Source organism: Mustela nivalis (assembly GCF_964662115.1).
Source record: "Mustela nivalis genome assembly, chromosome: 6".
Lineage (NCBI taxonomy): Eukaryota > Metazoa > Chordata > Mammalia > Carnivora > Mustelidae > Mustela > Mustela nivalis.
In genome coordinates, this window is record NC_139025.1 from 46,278,477 (window position 1) to 46,301,803 (window position 23,327).

The 23,327-nt window shown below is 39.4% G+C and overlaps 1 protein-coding gene across 1 annotated transcript in view; it reads left to right on the forward strand.

Annotated features, from left to right (window-relative positions):
- Nucleotides 1-911: 911 nt before the first annotated feature.
- The window catches only part of ERO1A (endoplasmic reticulum oxidoreductase 1 alpha), a 47,785-nt gene continuing 25,369 nt past the window's right edge, over nucleotides 912-23,327 (forward strand). Inside the window, exons 1-6 of the mRNA XM_082735171.1 lie at nucleotides 912-1,455; nucleotides 10,782-10,901; nucleotides 11,634-11,717; nucleotides 17,072-17,110; nucleotides 22,995-23,071; nucleotides 23,171-23,244. Coding sequence (XP_082591297.1) covers nucleotides 1,342-1,455; nucleotides 10,782-10,901; nucleotides 11,634-11,717; nucleotides 17,072-17,110; nucleotides 22,995-23,071; nucleotides 23,171-23,244 — 508 coding nt within the window. The 5' untranslated portion in view covers nucleotides 912-1,341. The remainder of the gene's footprint in view (nucleotides 1,456-10,781; nucleotides 10,902-11,633; nucleotides 11,718-17,071; nucleotides 17,111-22,994; nucleotides 23,072-23,170; nucleotides 23,245-23,327) is intronic.

Consider the following 23,327-nt stretch of genomic DNA (forward strand, 5'->3'; position numbering starts at 1 on the left):
GAGTTTGAGTCTCACCTCTAGCATATCATGTGACATCATGGCTGATGACATTTTATGATGTGTCAGTCCACTTGGCAGGTGATGGGGAGAGCATCGGTTATGGGCATTGAAGTAATATCTGAGTTTGAGTCTCACCTCTAGCATATCATGTGACTTTGAATAAGGTGTATAAACTTTCTATGCTTATTTTTCTCAGCTGGAAAACAGAAGTAATACCTAATTGGGGCGTACCATATCCCAAGCTACTTCATTAAATGACAGTTCCTTAAAAAATGGCATACCAAAAAAAAAAAAAAAGATAATTTGAAATATTTGAAATGTTAATGTGGAAGATGTTGGGAAGCTTTCCAGTTTCATCTTGAAAATTTCTCCTTGAAAAAAAAAAAAAAAATAAAAAGCTTTTAGAATAGACCCATGGCTCCGAATCTAAAGGACCGGTTGCCTTTTCCTCACGTCATCTCCCTTGAGTTGGGAGATGAAATGCTAGGGTAGTTTACACCTGTGCTGCCGGATACAATTGTAGCCACTCTCTCGCTACATTTGACTATGAAATATGGCTAGTTTGCATAAAATGCACACCAGATTAGACTTAAAAACAACATGTAAAATATTTAATGAATCATTTACTATTGAGTAAATTTTGAAATGTTCCACATATATTGGGCTGAATAAAATAAATTACTAAAATTAATTTCACCTGTTTCTTATTGCTCTTTCGATGTAACTACTAGAAACTGTAAGTTACCTTTGCAGCCCTGGTCTTCATGACCACTCATGTCCCTTTCAGCTTTAAGACTGCCAGGGACACTGTGGACGCGCAATTGATACGGTTTGCTTTCCACGCTTTGAGATACCGAAGGATTGGCCGGGAGTGCGCGGGGTGGGGTGGGGTGGGGCGGGGCCCTGTGGGGAGACCCAGACCCCTTCGGTCTCGCTCTCGCTCTCACAGCGGGAAAGACCCCGACTCCAACGCGGGGGTTGGGGCGGCCGCCCGCAAGCGAGGCACCAGGCGCGGGGCGTCGGGGGGCCGGGGCCGGGGCCGGGCGCTGCGAGCCGGGCGGGGCCGCACCGGGAAGCTGGTTCGTGCGTCAGCCTCACGCGCGTGGAAGGAAGCCGACCCGAGGCCCTGGGCGGCCCGCTGCGGGCGCCTAGGCACGTCCGCAGGCTCTGCCGGGAGGTGGCTGCCGCTGAGAGGCGGGAGAGTCGAGGGCGGGCCTGGGAGGCGGCCCGGAGGTGGGGCGCTACCGGGGGCCGGCCCGCTCGGGCTTCATCTGCGGACGCGCGGCCTGCGCCCCAGTGCTGGGACCGCGAGGCGCCGGGCGGCGATCGGCCAGAGCGGCTATGGGGTGCCGCTGGGCTTTCCTGATCGGCCTCCTGGGGGCCATGTGGCTGCTCGGCTCGGGTCACGGTGGGCAGCAGGCCCCTGAGACGGCGGCGCAGAGGTGCTTCTGCCAGGTGAGGGCTGTGCGCGGCCGTGCGGCCGCTCCCGTGCTTCCCGCCTCTCCCCTGCGCTCCGTCCGGGGCAGCCCGGCAGGTGAGGGGCTAGGAGGACTCCTGAGTTTCCACCCTTCCGGACGAGTCCCCTCTTGCGGGGCTGAGTCCTCTGCAGCTCGCCTGGCTTGGTGTGGACCGGTGTCCCAACGCAGCCGCCCTTCGGATCCGGTGTTGGGTGAGAGGTGTGGGTGCACGCTGTTGTGTTTCTACCGAGTTGGTTTATGCATCTTTGTTGGTCTTCCCTTCCCGGGAAGGGCGTGGACACTGTGCACGCATACTCACTATTTGTTATTTTAGCAGAAACCTGGGTCTTCCTAACTTCTAACTTGACCTGGAACTGTGTACGTTGTGCCTATGTTGGGTGCCTTCGCTCTGCTTCCTGGGCAGGACACGCTTTTGTAGGGTGGCTACTCTCAGATCGCGTTGTCAGGCGGGAGAAGGACTTGGTGTGGCTTTTCTGTGTCTAAGCCTCACTGCCTTGTGTCTTTGGGGCTGCGGCTTGCCCTGTGGCCCCTCGCACTGTGTGTCCTTTCTTTTTCCTAAATGTGATGAGATTTTCTTAACGTGACGCCCATTTGGCTGGTCTGAACCGGGAGAATGAGCCTTACTCCTCAGTGCACAAGTTTAATTACATGCTTATTATGATCATTTTCCCTTTTTAGTAAGAGATGTGGGTTCCTTGAGAAAAATTTTCAAAGAAATTTAGAGGTTTTTGGATCTACAGTATTCTGTGTTTTAATATCATTACTCTTAAATTCACGTTTTGGTTGGCATATGTTGATAAAAATTACATTTTATAGAAAATTGAGGGTAGGCATCCACATTTTTCCTTTTAAGTGGATTGTACTATTATCAGAAATGACATTTTATGTGTGTAAGTGCAATGCTACTATTTCACAGAGTAAAGAAACAACCTTAAATCTTATGGAAGGAAAAAATAAATCAGTATTATGGGGAGAAGAACTGTCTTTTTCACTGCTTTATATTCTTGCATTTTGTCTATTTGTGGAGTGATTTGGGAGTTGAGGTGTTATCCAAGCATGAGTAGGACAAGTTAAAAGGAAATTGCTCCTTTACTACTAAGACTGAAAAGCTCCTTTACTTTCAGGGGTTGCAAACTACACACAATCAAGTACTTAAAAGGAAGAAGGGTAATTTTTCTTCATATTACAAATACAACATAACACAAAGTGTCAACTTTTACAAATAAGTAATATTAAGGTAAAATATTTTAAAATAAGTTAGTGTTGGGGCGCCTGGGTGGCGCAGTTGGTTAAACGACTGCCCTTGGCTCAGGTCATGATCCCGGAATTTTTCTTAAAAGTGCTTTTTAGGGGACCTGAGTGGCTCAGTTGGTTAAGCAACTTCTTTTGGCTCAGGTCATGATCCCGAAGTTCTGGGATCGAGTCCCACATTGGGCTCCCAGCTGCATGGGGAGTCTGCTTCTCCCTCTGACCTTCTCTATTCTCATGATCTCTCTCACTCTCTCTTTCTCAAATAAATAAAGTCTTTAAAAAATAAAATAAAATAAGTTAGTGTTGAAACAAGATGTGCAATATAACATTTTCAACTACATTTTAGATTTTTAGATAATGAAATAATAGTACATGTTGAGCTTTTCAACTTTCACTACCCCCCCATAACCTTTTTAGATATCTGATTAAAGTTGGGGAATTTTTAATTTTTTAATATTTTTTCTTCTAATTAGTATTTAAGCTCCCCCACCCTTACAATATTTTCAAGATATGAATATTCCCCCAACACAGACATCCATTAGATCCCTTTCTTTTTGTTTTAGAACAAGAGTGGCTGTTTATCTTTTCAGAATCAACTTTTACCAAATAATAAATTGAGGGTCACATGGTAAAAAAGTTTCTTTTTTTTTTTTTTTTTTTTAAGATTTTAGAGCATGAGAAGGGAGAAAGTCAGAGGGAGAAGCAGACTCTCCGTGGAGCAGGGAGCCCAATGTGGGACTTGATCCCAGGACTCCAGGATCATGACCTGAGACAAAGGAAGTTGCTTAACCAACTGAGCCACCCAGGTCCCCTAAAAAACACTTTTAAGAAAAATATAAAATGGTCTATTTAATCAGTTTAAGAACAGATACCATCAGTTTTGATTCAATAGATTGAAACAAAAATACATTTTAGTTCTGTTATGGTCAGTAACAGAAGAGATGAGGGTAAAGAGGAGAAGGGACAAATGATGAATAGACATGAAGAGAAAATTGGAGACAAGCATATAGATATAGACATGTACAGAAACGAGAAAGACACACATAAAAGGATGGTGGAAGAAAAGATTAGAGGAGATGAATGGTGGAAATTATTCATTCAATAAACATTTATAAACACTGTGTACAATGACCTGAGTGTTTGGAATACAGAAATAACTATGGTGTGATCCTTGCCCTTAAGAACTTAGAATTTAATGAATAAAGTCCTTTAGAGCTTGGGTAGAGGCAGAGATCCTAAGCACTTTATTTTAAAGATTTTATTTATTTTTTGGACAGAGTAAGAGCACAAGGAGGGGGAGTGCCAGAGGGAAAGGGAGAAGCAGGCTCCCTGCAATTTGGGGGTCCACCCCAGGACCCCGGGATGCCCAGATCTTAAACATCTTAAAAAAGCAAGTTAGTAGGGACACCTGGTTGGCTCAGGCAGTAGGGGATGATACTCTTGATCTTGGGGATGTAAGTTCGAACCCTATGTTGGGTGCAGAGATTACTTAAAAAAGAAAATCTTTTTAAAAAGTTAGTAAATAATGCTAGACACTAAATTAAAGACTAACTTTTGACTTAAAGTTTAGAACAAAAAGTTAAAATCTCTTACTCTCTTTGCAATACCAAATTATCAGCAAAGTTCTGTGGAGTCTGCTTTGCTAATAGTCCTCTCCCTTCCTACTGCCAATCTCTCTCTTATCGGCTTGTGCCTTGAATTACCACATCATCACCCCTCATCACATGGGTGCCTGGTAATAGGGGTTCGGTTAACAGAATACCACTTTAAATGGAGCCAAAGTAGCATGTAGTTATTTGGCCTTACAAAGTGATTGAAGTAAAATGTACAAAGCTCTACAAATAAACAGATTAAATTCAGTAAGCATTTATTGAGGCCAGTTGTGAATAAGTTTTGAGAAATCAAGAAATAAACTAAAAATTTTATTTTATTTTTTTTTAAGATTTTATTTATTTTATTTGACAGAGAGAGAGATCACAAGTAGGCAGAGAGGCAGGCAGAGACAGAGCGGGAAGCAGGCTCCCCGCTGAGCAGAGGTCCCAGGACACTGAGATCATGACCTGAGCCGAAGCCAGCAGCTTAATCCACTGAGCCACCCAGGCGCCCCCAAAATTTTATTTTTTTAAAAGATTTTATTTATTTATTTGGTAGACAGAGATCACAGGTAGGCAGAGAGGCACACAGAGAGAGGAAGGGAAACAGGCTCCCTGCTAAGCAGAGAACCTGATGCGATGCGGGGATCAATCCCATGACCATGGGTTCATGATCTGGGCCAAAGGCAGAGGCTTTAACCCACTGAACCACCCAGGTGCCCCTAAACAAAAAATTTTAAAATTTAGTTTATTTCTTGATACTCCAGGGTACTGAGCCTGGTACATAGTTGGTACTCAGCGAATATTAGGGAAGTTACAAAACAGGATGTGAGCACTGTGCTAGCAGGAGTATATTCTTTCAGTTACTCTGCTTAGCGAGCCATTTGCATGTTTTTCTGGAATTGATCTTTCAGATGGGTTGATGGCTCCAAATCAATCTTTAAAGTTAGTCAATTACTGCATATGTCTGTTGACATCAGGTCTTAGTAAAACCATTTCCACTGTATGTTGTCAATTATTTCGGTAACGATGCTTCAGTGTTAGTTGCTGCAAATAAGTGATAAATTGCCTGGGACTTACAAGTCTTCCTTAAATATAGTGCCCCATTTTTTAAATCATTCTACTTAAAAATTTTTAAAAATGTACACTTGGTGTGTAGGTCAGTGTGGTTTGTATAAAGAACCCTATGATCATGACCTGCCCTTTCTTTCAACCACAAAAATAATTGTATTTTTTTGTTGTAATAGTATGGGCTTGAAGTAAATGGAGACTCTTCAGACTTTCTTGTTTTCTTTTCTGTTTTTCGTTTTGCTTTTGACAGGGTTTCAAATTTCCTTTTCCCCATTATGTACCATTAGAGAGAAGGAATGTAACAGAACTTTAGGTCCAGTTCTTGGAATCCCAGGATGCATTTTATAGAAATAACCCCAGGAGAAATATTGAAGCCTAGATATGCAGGCAGTATGGACAGGTTTTTCATTTAAATTAATTAGAAACAAGTCTGTAAACTCCCATGTAGTCAGAATGTTTTATTAATCTTAATATGGCTAGTGCTGATAACACTCAGATCCACTTACTTCAGTGCAGTAAATATCAGGCTAATGAAAGGAAAGTAGGTCAGATAATTCAAAATGTCTATTTTAAAATCAATCATTTTTGTTTGGAGTGCATTGTAGATGCACTCTTCATACATGTATTTTGACAGATTTACCTGTCCAGTGGCTTGTTTAGATCTCTTTTATTTATTTAATATTTTATTTATTTATTTGAGAGAGAGAGCGAGAGCGAGCACAAGTGAGAAGGAGGGGAAAGGGCAGGAGGGGAAGAAGAGGGAGAGAGAGAATCTCAAGCAGATTCCGCACTGAGCGCAGAGCCTAACTTAAGGCTCAATCCCAAGACTGTGAGATAATGATCTGAGCTGAAATCAAGAATCAGGCATTTTTTTTTTTTTTTTTTTTTTTAAAGATTTTATTTATTTACTTGAGAGAGAGACAGTGAGAGAGAGCATGAATGAGGAGAAGGTCAGAGAGAGAAGCAGACTCCCCATGGAGCTGGGAGCCCGATGCGGGACTCGATCCGGGGACTCCAGGATCATGACCTGAGCCGAAGGCAGTCGTCCAACCAACTGAGCCACCCAGGCGTCCCAAGAATCAGGCATTTAACCAACAGAGCCACCCAGGCTCTGAGCCACCCGCCCTGTTCAGGTCAATTTAAAAAACAGTTTTTATTTGTTAGAGTGGCTGGGCCATGGAAGAGATACTCCATAATATGTTGCCTGGTAGGTGGAAATATTCCTGGGATTAAAACTTAGTCAGAGGACTCTTTGAAACAGGTTATCCTGCAGAGATGTCCACTGACTGTGAGTACTTACTCTTTGAACAAAGAATGTGGAGGAAAGCACGTTTCACATTGGTTGCTACACTTTGGGTCACAACAACAATTTAAAGTTCTAAAGACTAAGGCTTCAAGGCAGAAATAGCTTGTAGCTTTCCATGTCCTTAGAATGGTGCCAACTACTGAGTATAGAATGTTTGGTGTTTCCGTGCTTTCAGTAACAGAGGTGTCTCAGTCAACTCTTCCAATAAATAGTTTTCATGTTCTTTTTGATGGTCACAAACCACTATAAAATTAAATACAACTAAAAATTCCTAAAAAAAAAAAAAAAAAAGAACACTTTGAACACTTAAAAAAAAAAACGATTTATTTGACAGAGAGAGAGAACTTGCAAATGTGCAGGCAGGGGAGGGGCAGAGAGAGAGGGAGAGTGAGAATCTTCAAGCAGACTCCCAGCTGAGTGCAGAGCCTGATGTGGAGCTTGATCTCAGGACCCTGAGATCATGACCTGAACTGAAATCAAGAGTTGGGTGCTTAACCAACTGAGCCACCCAGGTGTCCCCCCTTTGAACACTTTTGAAAGGTATTTCATATTTCATACAAGTATGAAGAATATATTTTCACAGTGCTTTGGAAAAAAATGATAGTCTATGGTAGGACTAGAAGTTGTTTGCTCATAAGGAGACTATTTAGAAAGTGTTTTTTGTTTTGCCTTTCATTGTAAATTAAATAGTGAACAAAGAAAATAGAGAACAAGCAGGCCCGTGTTATTTTCTTTTCGCTTGCCTTTTGTATTTGGTATTTGGTCCAAACCAGTCCGTCTGTGGAGAAACTGTTTGAGACTACCTCCAAATGTTGACTATCCAGTTCTATGTTCCATTGGGGCTACAGATGTAAAATTTTGGGAAAATTTTAGCTGCAAACTGGGCCCTTTTTTTTTTTTTTTTTCTTATTAAAAAAAAAAATGTAGGGGTGCCTGGATCGCTTAGTTGGTTAGGTGTCTGACTCTTGATTTCAGCTTTTGTCATGATCTCAGGGTCGTAGGATCAAGCCCCACATCAGGCTCTGCACCAGGCTTAGAGCCTGCTTAAGATTCTCTCTCCCTTTGTGCCACCCATCTGCCCCCCGCCAGCCCACCACCCTGGACTCATGGGTTAGAATGCATGCATGTTCTTTGTCTCTCTCTTTCAAAAAAAAAAAAAAAAAATGTGGGTTGCTTTGGGGAATAGTAACATCCCTTTCCCTAGAAGGATTTAGGCAGCAGTAGGGTGATAATACTAACACTTACTGGCCATTTATTTTGTAATTTCATCTTGATATTAACTCTTACAGAAGGGAACTATTAGTATTGCCATTTTGTGTTGAGAGAGCAAACTGAAGCTTAGAGAGGTTAAAAAAAAAAAAACTTGGTTAAGATCAGTAACTAATAAGTAACAGAGATGGGATTCAACCCCAAGAAGGCCTGACCCCTTGGCCTTCGTGCTATCCATTGTCACACACTGCCTCCTTCAGAGTGTGTAGGAGGGCATTGCTGTGTGCTTGGGAGGTTGCCGTCAAAGGCCCTCAAATGCTTTTCAGCTCTTTAGAGGCTAGGACTTTAAACTGGATGATGTTATGTTAGGTCTACCCTAGTCCTTATATCTGCCATACCTCAGCAAGGGCCTTCTAATTGTGACCTGTTAATCTGGTTCCCTACTCAAAGCTGATTGCCACCTGAGGCCTAGAGCGGAAAATCTCAAATTTTAGCATGCATCAGTCACTTTTTCTGTGTGTGTGGCAGGGAGCTGGGGAGGGGGCATTAAACACATTCAGGTTCCTATGGTAGAGTCAGGTCAGAATTCCCTTGGAGTTTAGGAGATAGTGTGGCCATTATTTAAGTAGCCTTTGCACATCCCAGAGCTGCATCAATGTCAGGTCATCCTTGTTCCAAGTCAGCACCCAACTTCGGGTCTTAGTTTAGGTACTAGGACATTGCTTTGTTTCCAAGATTCTGTTCACTGGATTTCTTCCTTTGTCTTTCCCAGATACTCTTTTCTGGTAACATGCCTGGTTCTCTAGTTTGTAGAACTGGGCCTGGCGTCACACCTGCCGGACTTCTTTGAAGGGATTGGGTTTTGCCTGTTGGGAGGCTTCTCTGAACAGTCACATGGCTTGAATTTCTGAGTATCTTCCTGTCTCTCTTTTGCTGGGGCCTCTCCATCTATGGAAACTTCCCCACCCTTGTTCTACCTCCTTAGCTGCCTTGCTACCTTTTGTAGTAGTTGGAAATGCCTCCTACTCAATTTCTAAGGTAAAGGTCCGAGGATTTTTAAATCTACCATTGTCCTGTCTTCTCTCTTTGAGGTCTCCGGGCTATAAGCCATTTCTCCTCTGAATGCATCTTGCATTCCTTTATGGTTTGGGGCTTCTTCTAGCTTCCTTTGTGGTTAAGGTATAGATTGATAAGATGTTGCTTACAGTAGGTTATTTACCTCTGCGCTTGCCTTCCTTGTTCTGAGTGCATTCCTGCCACTCAGGCTTATGTGGTCTGGAGCACTGAATACCATAAGTAGCACTGAGCTACCGTAGGTGACATGATAGTACATAGTCCTAATTAGATTGTGGGGCCGGTGTCCAGTGAGTGAGAGTGAGCGTGGACAATATTCACCAAAACATTCATTCATACATCCACTCCACAGATAAATATTGAGCATCCTCTGTATGCTTTCTAGAAGTACAGTGCTAAGGACTGGGAATACAAAACATGATTTTGCTTTCAAGGAGTTTAAACTCTATGGGGAGGAAGTGAAATATGTAAGTCCAATATAGCGAGGTAATTTGTATGTAGTGAGTATGTGAAGTGTCCTGGATACACATAGGAGGGGCAGATAAGCCAGTAGGGATTGAGTGGGACCCTGAGGGTAGCTTGAACTTGAATTTCAAAGATAGACTTTTACCTTAAAAATGAATTACTTAAGGGGCACCTCGGTGGCTCTATTGTTTAGGTGTCTGCCTTCAGCTCAGGTCATGATCTTAGGGTACTGGGATGGAGTCCCACATCGGGCTCTCTGCTCAGTGGGGAGTCTGCTTTTCCCTCTCCCTCTGTGTTCTCTCTCTAAAATAAATAAATAAATAAATAAACAAATAAACAAACAAATAAATAAATAACATCTTTTTTTTTTTTTTTTTTTTTTGGTAAAGATTTTATTTATTTATTTGTCAGAGAGAGTGAGCACAGGCAGTCAGAGAGGCAGGCAGAGGCAGAAGGAGAAGCAGGCTCCCCACTAAGCAAGGAGCCCGACGGGGGACTCGATCCCAGGACGCTGGGATCATGACCCAAGCCAAAGGCAACTGCTTAACCAACTGAGCCACCCAGGCGTCCCAAATAAAATCTTTAATAAAGAAAAAGTGGACACATTTAAAAGAACTGAATTAGGGGGAAAAATAAGTTTCAGACCCTTTCTCTTGTTCGTGTGTGTGTGTGTGTGTGTGTGTGTGTTTGTGCTTGTTTCTTTTTGTGACCTAATGTCTCTACTTGGCATGTGTCACTTTGACCTTTGCAGTCTTACTACCTGTTATTTCTTTGTGTAATAATTTATATCTAAGGGGGAAAACAGTAGCTATTTTATGTCCTTAGAAGTTTTGCTTTTAATGCTTGAAAGAAAGAGGTGTGAAAAGTCAAATCATCTAGGTTAGAAGCACTTTTGTTTTGTTACTACCCCAAATTAGGAACTGAAGATTATATACTCAGAGAATTTTTAGCAGGAAACAAGGACAAATTTGCATATGAAGTGAAAGTAGTTATTGCAGTAACAAAATATGTAGATGAGATTTCTAGTACCCAAATTAGTCCAAAACAAGTCCAAAACAAATGAGACTAGGTAAATTGGTATAAAATCTTAGCTCTCAGATATTGCTGTCATCCTCCGACGTGTTATCTGTCATCACCCAAATGTCATCACTCAGGTAAAAATCTGCATTATTGTTTTGTAAGAGCAATAGCATCATTAAATTACTGTCATACCCCATCTCTGACAATTAGGAGGAGGAGGGATGATAAGAGTTGTTTGAATCATAGCCTGTGAGGAAAAAGAACCCTGTTATACCTAAAGTATTTTTATGTATTATTTCATTTTCTTTGTAACAGGTTAGTGGTTACTTGGATGATTGTACCTGTGATGTTGAAACCATCGATAAATTTAATAACTACAGGCTTTTCCCGAGACTACAAAAACTTCTTGAAAGTGACTACTTTAGATATTACAAGGTATTTTTATTTTTATTTTTTTTGTACAAGAATATTTAGAGTTTAAATATATAGCTGTATTTTCTTAGGAATTTCTGAACTTCAAAATTGTGGCCATTATTTAAAATTCATTTCACAAGAGTGAACAATGTGGTTCTGAAACCATCCATTGGATACTTTTAATTTCAACAACTCAGTTTTGCACTCTGGAGTTAGAAACTTGTTGGTTAAATTGAAGTCAGAACAGAAACTATTACACTGTTACCAAAATTGCTAATTCGTACTTTTCTAAAATACTGTATTGACTCCACTTAATTAAAATCATTAGGTTTTTTTTTTGAGAAGCATGACTTTATTCTGACCTGTATTATTTTAACTAGTCACTTGAGATATCTACAGAAAGAGTTTAGAAAATCTGTTCATTGGAGTATGTAGTCCTCATCTGAGTTCACAAAGGCCTGGTACTTGCTTAAAAAACAGTATCATTTGAGTGGTGATGGTATGAGCTACTTTGGCTCCTAGTCACCGTCTGTTCAGGGTTTGTGTAGTAGTGGTCTATCTTTCTAATCAAATCTACCAATTTGCTTACCCAAGTTACACATTGATATAATCGCTGGAACTTGGCAACGGGGACCTAGAAGAAAAAGAAAAACTGAAGCTAATAGCGTGACCAGGTTCTGGCATCTTAATTCAATGCTTGTCAATAATAATATCACGGTTCTTATTTTTATAACCTTTTCTGTTATCCTATAGGTAAACCTGAAGAGGCCATGTCCTTTCTGGAATGATATCAACCAGTGTGGGCGAAGAGACTGTGCTGTCAAGCCTTGTCAGTCGGTAAGAACCATACATATATTTTAAAACCCGTTACATCGTTTTTCAAATAATTGCAATTTTTAAAAAGGGCGCAATGCAACTAAAATAACATTTCAGTCCTTAGGTTAAAAATAATGTTGTTTAATATTTATAGATTAGAAACCTAAACTTGGGTGCCTGGGTGGCTCAGTCGGTTAAGCATCAAAACTCTTGGTTTTTGCTCAGTCTTGATCTCAGGATGCTGGGATCAGCCCTGTGTCAGGCTCCATGCTCAGCAGGGGATCTACTGGAGATTTTCTCTCTACTTCTACCTTAACTCCCTCCCCCATCAAATAAATAAATCAGTCTTAAAAAAGAAAAAACAAAAACCACGGGCATCTGGGTGGCTCAGTGGGTTAAGCATCTGCCTTTGGCTCAGGTCATGATCCCGGGATCCTAGGATTGAGTCTCATATTGGGCTTCCTTGCTCAGCAGGGAGCCTGCTTCTCTCTCTCCCTCTGTCTGCTGCTCCCCCTGCATATGCTTTGCTCTCTCTCTAATAAATAAAATCTTGAAAAACAAAAAACCCCACAAAACCCAAAACCTAAACTTACTAATGATAAAACCTATTTTGAATTATTTTGCTTTCATAATAATAGAATTAAATTTTGTGATAAATATAATCCTTTGATTTACTAGTGAGATTAGTAGTTCTTTTGGCTTGATGTTTGTTTTTCTTACATCTTACCCAAAGTTGTGTTTATAGTATAATGAAATTGAAGTATAAACAATATCCCTTTTTTCATGGGTGTATTGTTTCCTTTGGATGGGGAGAGGTTGGACAGAACACCTGGTTTTGCTTAAGAATTCTCAGAGCAGGGAGGCCTGAGTGGCTCAGTTGATTGGGTGTCTGCCTTTGGCTTGGATCATGATCTGGGGTCCTGGATCGAGTCCCATATTGGGCTCTTGCTCAGCAGGGAACCTGCTTCTCCTTCTACCTATCTCTTCTCCTTCTGTCCACTGCTCCTCCTGATTGTGCTCTCTTTCTCTCTCTGACAAATAAATAGAAAAATAAATAAATAAAAAGAATTCTCAGAACATTAAAATTTAAAGCATTTTACTCTGAAAACAGAATTTTACACTTTCAACAAAGCCTTTTTTCCCTTTAAAGCATATATTTCTATTTTTCTTCTTTATTATGATAAAATATGCATAACAGAAAATTTACCATTTTAACCATTTTTAAGTGTACAGTTTATTGGCATCAAGTACAGTCACGTTCATTAAGTTCATTAAGTACAGTCACCATCCAGTTAGAATACTTCTTCCTGATCACAAACTGAAACCACACGTTGATTAAACAGTAACTCCCTATTCCACCCTCCCTCTTACCCTTGGCAACCACTATTCTGCTTTCTGTCTCTATGAATTTGATTATTCTGGGTACCTCGTATAAGGGGGATTATTACAAAATTTGTCCTTTTGTGTCTGGCCTGTTTCACTTAACATGATTTCAACGTTTATCCATAGTAACATATATTTGAATTTTATTTCATTTTAAGGCTGAGGAATATTGCATTGTATGTGTATCTGCTTTTCATTTATCCATTCTCCCATTGCTTGGGTTTTGGGTTATTCCCATCTTTTGGCCATTGTGCATAATGCTGCCCTGGATATGGGTGCAGAAGTATATGCTTGCGTCCCTAATTTCCGTTCTTTGGGGTATACACCTAGAATTAGAATTACTGTATCATATGGTAGTTCTCGCTTTAATTTTGGGGGGGAACATCATACTGTCTTCACAGTAGCTGCATCATTTTACATTCCCACCAGCAGTGTACAATGTTTCCAAATTCTCTGTATCCTCACCAACACTCACTCTTTTCTGTTTTCTGGATAATAGCCATCCTAAGGGGTATGAAGTGGTGCTATAATTTTGAGTGGTTTATTTTATTTTTTAATATTCTGTTGCTGTATTTCTTTTTTTTTATTTAATTTTTTTATTAACATAAAATGTATTATTTGCCCCAGGGGTACAGGTCTGTGAATTGTCAGGCTCACTATTGAGTGGTTTATTTTTATAAGTGTAAATATTGCTATATAGACCTATCTAGCGTATGGAATTAAAGAAAATATAAAAATTTTATTTATGGGCATTTTGTCATTAGATACCTGAGAATCAGGTGTTTAGTTATACTCATCTTTACAGATAAACTTTTTGAAAATTCAAGAATTAGCTTGTGAAACAACCTCTATTATGAAAATATCATTAAAGTGATGTCATCAGTTTAAATGTTTCATTTTATTTCCTGAGTTCTGGCATTTATATTTAGTAATCAGAAACATTAGCTGGGGAAATTCAAGTTTAATAACTTATGTATGACATATTAAATATGATGAAAATAAGAGTGGCTGGGTAGCTCAGACACTGAGCATCTGTCTTTGGCTCAGGTCATGATCCCAGAGTCTGGGGATCGAGCCCTGCATCAGGTTCCCTGCTTAGCAGGGAGCCTGCTTCTCCCTCTCTAACTCTCCTGATTTGTGTTCCCTCTCTTACTGTGTCTCTCTCTGTCAAGTGAATGAATAAAATCTTAAAAAAAAAATGCTGAAAATATGGTACATACTTAATAAAGGCATTTAATTGCACTTATGCATTAAATGGGCCATTATTAATATTGGTCAAAACAGTGGGGGGCTCCTGGGTGGCTCAGTTGGTTGAAGCCTCCGCCTTTGGCTAGGGTCATGATCTCAGAGTCCTAGGATCGAGCCCCGCATTGGGCTCTGCTTGGCAGGGAGCCTGCTTCCTCCTTCTCTCTGCCTGCTTCTCTGCCTACTTGTGATCTCTGTCTGTCAAATAAATAAATAAAATCTTAAAAAAACAAACAAACAAACAGGCAAGTGGTTTTACAGGTATTGAAAATTTGGATCTCATCTTTTTTAAAAAAAATGTTTCTTTTCTTTTAAGATTTTATTTATTTGAGAGAGAGAGAGCAAGCAAGAGAGAGAGAAAGAGAGAGAGAGAGTGTGCACAAGCAGGGAATAAGGGAAGAGGGAGAAGGAGAAGCAGATTCTCTGCTGAGCTGAGCAGGGAGCACGATGCAGGGCTTGATCCCAGAACCCTGAGATCATAACCAGAGCCGGAGGCAGATACTTAACTGAGTGAGTTACCCAGGCGCCCCTCATCTTTTTTTTTTTTTAAGCAATTAAAAAAAAAATTTTTTTTCGGGGCTTGAATTCGTGACCCTGAAATCAAGACCTGAGCTGAGCTGAGTCATATGTGCTTAACTGACTGAGAAATTCAGGCATCCCTAAACATTTTCTTTCAAGTAATCTCTACACCCAATGTGGGGCTTGAACTTGCAACCTGGAATCTCTCTATAAACTGACAGTCCAATTATTTATTACCTTTACAATGGGTCAAAGCAACCTTCTTTCCCCTCCATTCTTAAATGACCAATGTGAAAATGAGTAACAAAATCTAGTGTTAGTCTGTGAATAAGAAATGAGCACTCTGCTGGTTAAATCTTTTTGGAGATCAGTTCAGCAAATGTATCAACAACATAAAAAAGGTACATGTCTTTTGGTTTAGCAATTCCACCAAGATTTTGACTTACTAAAATAATTGGACAGATGTTCAAAGATGACCATAAAGCAGTAATAAATATTGTAAAGATATCAATTCTGCTAAAATTAGTTTATGAATTTGGCAAGATATGAAAAAATTAGAGACCATCTAAATATCTGGTCTTAAGAAGAGAATTGTACGTTGAGCTAGTTCAAAATCTGGAAAGTTACATAATAAAGTGATTGTCTCTATGTGGGTCCTTCCCTTTTGGCAGGTATAGTCTATTTCAGAAATATACTTAGCACTGGAATAGGGCCCTGCAGTTTCAGAGTACATGCATCATTATGTCTATTCACAGCATCACTTTGAGGATAGACAGACAGGTCCTATAGTTGGTAAGTGGCCAACATGTGACTAAAGACCAGTGCCAATCTCCTCTGAAAAGAACTAGGGCTTCTTAAAAAATACTTGATTCCAAGATTGGAACAAGAAATATACATGGTGGGCCACCTGGGTGGCTCAGTCGGGGAAGCATCTTCATTCAGGTCAGATCATGATCCCAGGTCTGGGATCGAGCCCCACTTCTGGCTCCCTGCTCAATGGGGAATCTGCTTCTCCCTTTGCCCCTCCCTGCAACTCATGCTATCTCTCAAATAAATAAATAAATAAATAAAATCTTTAAAAAAAAAAAATATATATATATATATATATATAAGGTGAGCCTGGAGTATCTTGTCATAACAGAAAACAAAGGGTGTTGCTAAAGATTACTAGGGTCATATCAATAGGGATTCAGATGTCAAGTCAGCACTTTGTGGGTCCCCTGGTTGCCAGTGTGGGACAATTTGGGCGTCAAAAGGAATGGCTGTTTTTACATTTCCATGCTGTTAAGTAATAAAATACATGACCAGCAGCCTATATGATAATTTGTTGGGTTTTTGTGTACTTTCAAAAAGTGATATAAAGGGGGGGGCACCTGGGTGGCTCAGTGGGTTAAGCCTCTGCCTTTGGTTCAGGTCATGATCTCCAGGGTCCTGGGATTGACCCCACATCTGGCTCTAAGGGAGCCTCCTTATCCCCCAACCCACCTGCCTCTCTGCCTACTTGATATCTGTCTGCCAAAAAAAAAAAAAAAAAGAGGTGATATAAAGGGACACCTGGGTGGCTCAGTTAGTTGTTAAGCATCTGCCTTTAGTTCGGGTCATGATCCCAGAGTCCTGGGATTGAGCCCCACATTGGGCTCCTTGCTTGGCAGGAAGCCTGCTTCTCCCTCTTCCTCTGCCTGCTGCTCTGCCTACTTGTGCTCTCTCTCTCTGTTAAATAAATAAATAAAATCTTAAAAAAAGGAGAGTGATATAAAAACTGCTTAACTATTGTCAGTTTAAAAATAATCTCAAGGGCGCCTGGGTGGCTCAGTGGGTTAAGCCGCTGCCTTCGGCTCGGGTCATGATCTCAGGGTCCTGGGATCGAGTCCTGCATCGGGCTCTCTGCTCAGCAGGGGGCCTGCTTCCCTTCCTCTCTCTCTGCCTGCCTCTCTGCCTACTTGTGATCTCTGTCAAAAAAAAAATAAATAAATAAAAAAAATAAAAATAATCTCAAAAAATAAAAAATAAAAATAATCTCATAAAGGTTCCTGATTGACTCATTTGGAAGAGCATGTGACTCTTGATCTTGCGATCATGAGTTCGAGCACCATGACGGGGTAGAGATTACTTAAATAAATAAAATAAACTTTAAAAAAATAAAAATAATCTCATAAAGTATAGAAACTTAAATTTTTTTCAGAAGGTAGAATAAATTTCTGATAAAAGCATTTTTTTTTCTTTTTCAGGATGAAGTTCCTGATGGAATTAAATCTGCAAGCTATAAGGTATGTATAGGTACTTACTAATAAAAGAAAAAACCCATCACCCAGCTTCAGCAATTATTAGTCTGTGGTCAATTTTGTTTCGTCTGTACCTTGTGCTCCACTTTCCCAATTATTTTAAAGTCATTCTCAGATAAGTCTTTATGGATATTTATTTTCTACTTAGAATTATAATTTACTGTGATTTCATTTTACTGTTCAGATCATTCTAATTTGGCCACTGGGAGCTGTTTCAGTTGTTCCTGTGTCCCTTTGATCTACTCTCATCATTGTGGTTTTTCTCTTTCTTCAATACTTTCTTAGTTTCTGGCACTACTGGTATATTTCTGTCTCTTCAGTCTCTTTTAATCCATTTCCATTCCCTTTTCTTTTTTCTTCTTTGCAAACTTATATGTTGAGGAAATGAATCCTTATCCTATAGAATTTTCCACATTCTGGGTGCCTGGGTGGCTCAGTTGTTAAATGTCTGCCTTCAGCTCAGGTCATGATCCCAGGGTTCTGGGATCGAGCCCCACATCAGGCTCCTGCTCAGCCGGGAGCCTGCTCCTCCGTCTCCCTCTGCTGTTCCCCATGCTTGTGTTCTCTCGCTCTGTCAAATAAATAAATAAAATCTTAAAAAAAAAAAAAAGAATTTTTCACATTGTGTTTTAGTTGATTGTATCCCTGTTACATCATTCAACACATTATTTTTTATAAACTGACAGTTATGTGTTACAGCTTTTCAGATTCATTTCCTGGTATGTATTGTAAGTTGCTGTATACTTCCTATTACATCATATCAGAAGACATGTCATGTCTGGTTTTCTTTTTTTCTTAGATTGATCATTAGGTTCGTTATACATCTGATATAAAGTTCCCTACTAGCTTTTTCTGTGAAAGTTGTAGCAGCTTTGATGATTATTACGTAGTTGCATTCTTTCATTAGGGTTTTGAAAATGCTGATACCCTAATTATATCGTTCTTTCTATACTTATTATCTGTTATTATTCTATAAAGATCTTTTCTTGTCAACTATTTGGATGCCCTGAAATACAGTTTATACAGGACAGACAGGATCAATGCTTCATTCTTTTCCTCTCTTTACTAGTTTTCAGAATAATTATGAGTCTGGTCCCCTAACACCTCTGAAGATGCACAATAAAGTTTTTATTTTTAGGTGTTATTTTGAACTTAGGAATTTTGACATATTTTATGTGTTAGATTCTGTTGTACTCATTTCTTACGATTCCTTTTGATGTTTGAGTTGTTCTGTCTTTGGCTCCTAGGAGCTCCTTCAAGTTAGTGACGATGGCCTTTTAAGATGATCCCAGTAATGGATTCTACCATTAACATTTTGTAAACTTACATTATCTCATATGTATCTGTCTATCTTTCTAGTTATCCATTAAAAGATGTTATTTTCTGGATATATTTCAAAGTAGATTGCAAGCATCAGTACGCATTGCCCTAAACGTATCATCAACTAGATACACACACACACACACACACACACAACTAGAAGTATATCATTAAACAGAGTCCAATATTTGCTTCTACGTATTTTTTATAAAGTTAACACACAGTGAGACGCACAACTTAGCTGTGCCTGTGCTAAATGCAGGTACCTATGTAATCTATGCTTCGATTACAATAGGGAACATTACTATTACCCTAGAAAGTCGCTTGATACCCTGTCCCAATTTCTACTTTTTCTCCCAGGGGCAACCACTGTTCACTTTTTCCACCATAGATTCTAAAGTAATTTTGCTCCTTTTTGATTCCGTATTTTGTTGTTCACGTACAAAGAGTAAAGTCATAGCTATAAATGTGTTGGCTCCAGTAGCAGAACTTTGAGCATAGTTAAATGATGCCAACATCATTAAAACTTTCGAAAGTTTATACTGTTGAGGGAAAACATCTAATGCCAGTATAAATTCATTTTAAGCTAAAAACTGAGGACAAAATACTTTGTTTTGTGGTAATAATATACAAATTCTGATAAAAACAATTCTGACTAAATAAATCTGTGGAGCAGAAATGAATTTGTAGTTGATTAAGATATACACATAATTCAGGGGCGCCTGGCTGGCTCAGTCAATAAGATTTTATTTATTTATTTAACAGACAGAGATCACAAGTAGGCAGAGAGGCAGGCAGAGAGAGAGCAGGGAAGCAGGCTCCCTGCCAAGTAGAGAGCCCAGTGTGGGGCTCGATCCCAGGACCCTGACATCATGACCTGAGCCGAAGGCAGAGGCTTAACCCACTGAGCCACCCAAGCGCCCCTAGAACATATGACTCTTGATCTCAGGGTTGTGAGTTCAAGCCCCACATTGGGTGTAGAGATGACCTAAAAATAAAATCTTGAAAAATAAGATACATGCATAATTCATAATTGCATCCAAATATGCTGTGATATTTTACCAATTAAGATAGAAGTGGTAATTGTCAAAACACACAGGTTTTTGTATTTATATATACACTTAATGGCCATAAAATTTTTGAGGTAAAGCTAATACAGAAGAAAATATTACTTTGGCATGGACAGGGGTACTTTCTTTGCTGTCCATCATCAATCAGTTTTATAAATGTTTGAGCCTTTGGGAGCCTGGGTGGCTCAGTGGGTTGAGCCTCTGCCTTCAGCTTGGGTCATGATCTCAGGGTCCTGGGATCGAGCCCCACATCAGGCTCTCTGCTCGGCAGGGAGCCTGTTTCCCCCACTCTCTTTCCGCCTGCCTCTCTGCCTACTTGTAATCTCTGTCTTTCAAATAAACAAACAAACAAATAAATAAATAAAATCTTTAAAAAACAATAAAAAATAAGAAATAAATGTTTGAGCCTTTGAGGACTATTTTGTAAAACAACCCAAGAGTCCTTCAGTGGTATTAACCAGTTTTTAATAAATGAGATCTCTAAATGTTGGTAGCTATATGTTTAAAATCAGTGAACAATTATTCAAAGTATCAATGAATGGAATGCTTAAAGGAAAAATTCTTAGCTTTTGAAGGTTTATCAAATTGCAGTTATTATAACAAAGCTTGTAAACAAAAACAAAATTTATTTCTATAAAAGCTAGGGAGGGATTAAACATACTAATGTGGGGAAAGGTCAGATGGTGCTCTAAGGTTTAATTCTGAAATTTTATAATTGTGCTTTGGAGTATCTCCTCTTGTGGGAAGAGTCTCTTCATGATGAAACTCTTGTGTTTTTTTTTTTTTTTAATTTTATTTATTTATTTGACAGAGATCACAAGTAGGCAGAGAGGCAGGCAGAGAGAGAGGAGGAAGCAGGCTCCCTGCTGAGCAGAGAGCCCAGTGCGGGCTCAATCCAGGACCCTGAGATCATGACCCGAGCCGAAGGCAGAGGCTTTAACCCACTGAGCCACCCAGGTGCCCCGAAACTTTTGTTTTTAATTGGATAAATTTATATTCTCATCTAAAATGAAATGAAGAAGGATTACAATTTTGTAGCATCTACATTTGGCAAAATATTTAAAATAATAAAAAAATTATTTGATGGATTTTGTCTTAAAATATTTAGTGAAGAAACATTCTTTGAAGGCAAAAAAATAGACCTTGTGGAAATAATTTGGTTTAAAATATTTTCACATATTTACCTGTTAGAATATTTTTCTCAATTAAAAAGTATAAATGCAGGGAAGAGTTAATTGAAGGTAGTGATGATTTCAAATTGACTAGGCATAAAAATTAACTTTGAAGGAGATTATGGGCAGTATTATGAAAAATTAAAAATGATAAATTGAAAAAAATTTTTCTTCAGAAAAATGCCAATGATAAAAAATTAAGATATTGACTTAACAAAGTCAATTAAAGTTTTAAATAGAAACAAAGAATAAAAAAAGAACCTGAAGAATGTTTTGTTTAACTTATGTTTTAATATTCAGATAATTATAATGATAAGGTTTTAAAAATTTTTTGTTTTAATGTACATAGGTATATCATTTTTTGAACAAATTCTGTTCATTTTTTGATATGTATTTTTGACTTTTTAGTTTAAGCTAATTGTTTATAGAAGAGTTGCAAGATTAGTATAAAGACACTGTGTGTACTCTACAGATTCACTAATTTTTAATATTTTGCCTCATTTTTCTATATACATATTCTATATGTATATACATATACATATTCTATATGTATATATACATATTCTTATTTTGTATATACATATTCTTATTTTCAGACCACTTGAGAGTAGGTTGAATGTATCATATCCCTTTAATAGTTAATTATGTAGAAAGAATTTTAGTTTGTTTTTTTTTTTTTTTTTTTTTTTTTATTAATTTGACAGACAGAGATCACAAGTAGGCAGAGAAGCAGGCAGAGAGAGAGGGAGAAGCAGGCTCCCTGCTGAGCAGAGAGCCCGATGCGGGGCTCGATCCCAGGACCCTGGGATCATGACCTGAGCCGAAGGCAGAGGCTTTAACCCACTGAGCCACCCAGGCGCCCCTAGTTTGTTTTTTTTTTTAAAGATTTTATTTATTTATTTGACAGAGATCACAAGGAGGCAGAGAGACAGGCAGAGAGAGAGGAGGAAGCAGGCTCCCTGCAGAGAAGAGAGGCTGATGTGGGGCTCGATCCCAGGACCCTGGGACCTGAGGCGAAGGCAGATGCTTTAAACCACTGAGCCACCCAGGCGCCCTGAGAATTTTAGTTTTGAAAATAGTGTTGGAATTGAGCTGTCTTACAGGTCAACCATTGTAATGAAACAAAGCTGTTATTCAGTAAATAAGTATTTCAAAAAAGTGTATCATTTCGGTTATCTTAGTGTTCCCTTTTATCCTCAGAAGTGTCATAGGCTAGACAGTCATTATTAGTATGGTCAGTCTAACAAAAAGGACACTCAGTAAATATTTGTTGAGTGATTGAGTTTGTGCCTTTTGTTTCCAGTGTTACCTTTCAGCTCTGTGGTGGTGATGGCCAGTGTGTGTGAAATCATATGATCTACATTCACTTCCTCTGTGCCAAATACCTGCCTATCAGAATAACGTGTGTGTGTGTGTGTGTGAGGCTTAGATGTTGAGAAGAAATGTGGTTGTTTATTTTTTAAACCATTTTATTTATTTATTTGACAGAGTGAGAGAGATATCACAAGTAGGCAGAGAGGCAGGCAGAGGAAGAAGGAGAAGCAGGCTCCCCACCAAGAGAGAGCCAGATGCGGGGCTCGATCCCAGGAACCTGAGACCACAACCTGAGCAGAAAGCAGAGTCTTAACCCACTGAGCCACCCAGGTGCCCCTAAAGAATATATTTTAAGCACCTAAAGATGTCAGAATACTTTTTGTAAGACTTGGTGTGCCCCAGGGCATATTTAGAATCATGGCATTTGGAGACGAGATTGACCTAGACACACATCTTCTGGTCCAACCACTTATCTATGGAAGAGAAAACTGATGCTTACAATTAGGCCATTGAAAAAGTGGGACACCAGGGTGCCTGGATGGCTCAGTCAGTTAAGTGTCAGACTCTTGATCTCAGCTCAGGCCTTGATCTCAGGATCATGAGTTCAGAGCCTGTGTTGGGCTCCACACTGGGCATGGAGCCTACTTTAAGGAAAAAAGCAAAAAAAAAGTGGGACATTACCTCATGATCCCTTGCCTAATGTTCCTAAAACCTTAGAGATTTTCTTAGCGAACAGCTTGGTAATGGCTTATCAGAACTACATTCTCTGTTTTGTGACCATATAGTAAATGTGTTCACCGACAAAAACAAGGGGCAAAGCCTTTTATGTTTGTTTGTTTGTTTTTTAAGCTTCAGGGTAGATGTGAGGGCTTAATTTTTTTTTAAGTTTTGAAGCCAAGGAAATTGGGCTAGGTATGAAGGAACTTCAGATAATTTTGATATTCTTTTAAAATGCAATAAGTGGACATCTGTTTATTCTCCTTTTCCTTTTAGTATTCTGAGGAAGCCAATAACCTCATTGAAGAATGTGAACAAGCTGAACGACTTGGAGCGGTGGATGAATCTCTGAGGTTTGATTTTTTTCTTTTTTTTGGTAGTTTTTTTTTTTTTTCCTCGTGAAATGGTAACTTTAAGAAAAGGGTAACAGTACCTGTTTTCTTTATTTGAAGTGAGGAAACACAGAAGGCTGTTCTTCAGTGGACCAAGCATGATGATTCCTCAGACAACTTCTGTGAAGCTGATGGTATAACAGTTTTCATAGTGTACATTTTGTTTAAAATTGGGTTTAATTTTAAATTTGTTGTTTAAAATGGCTTTTAGAACTCA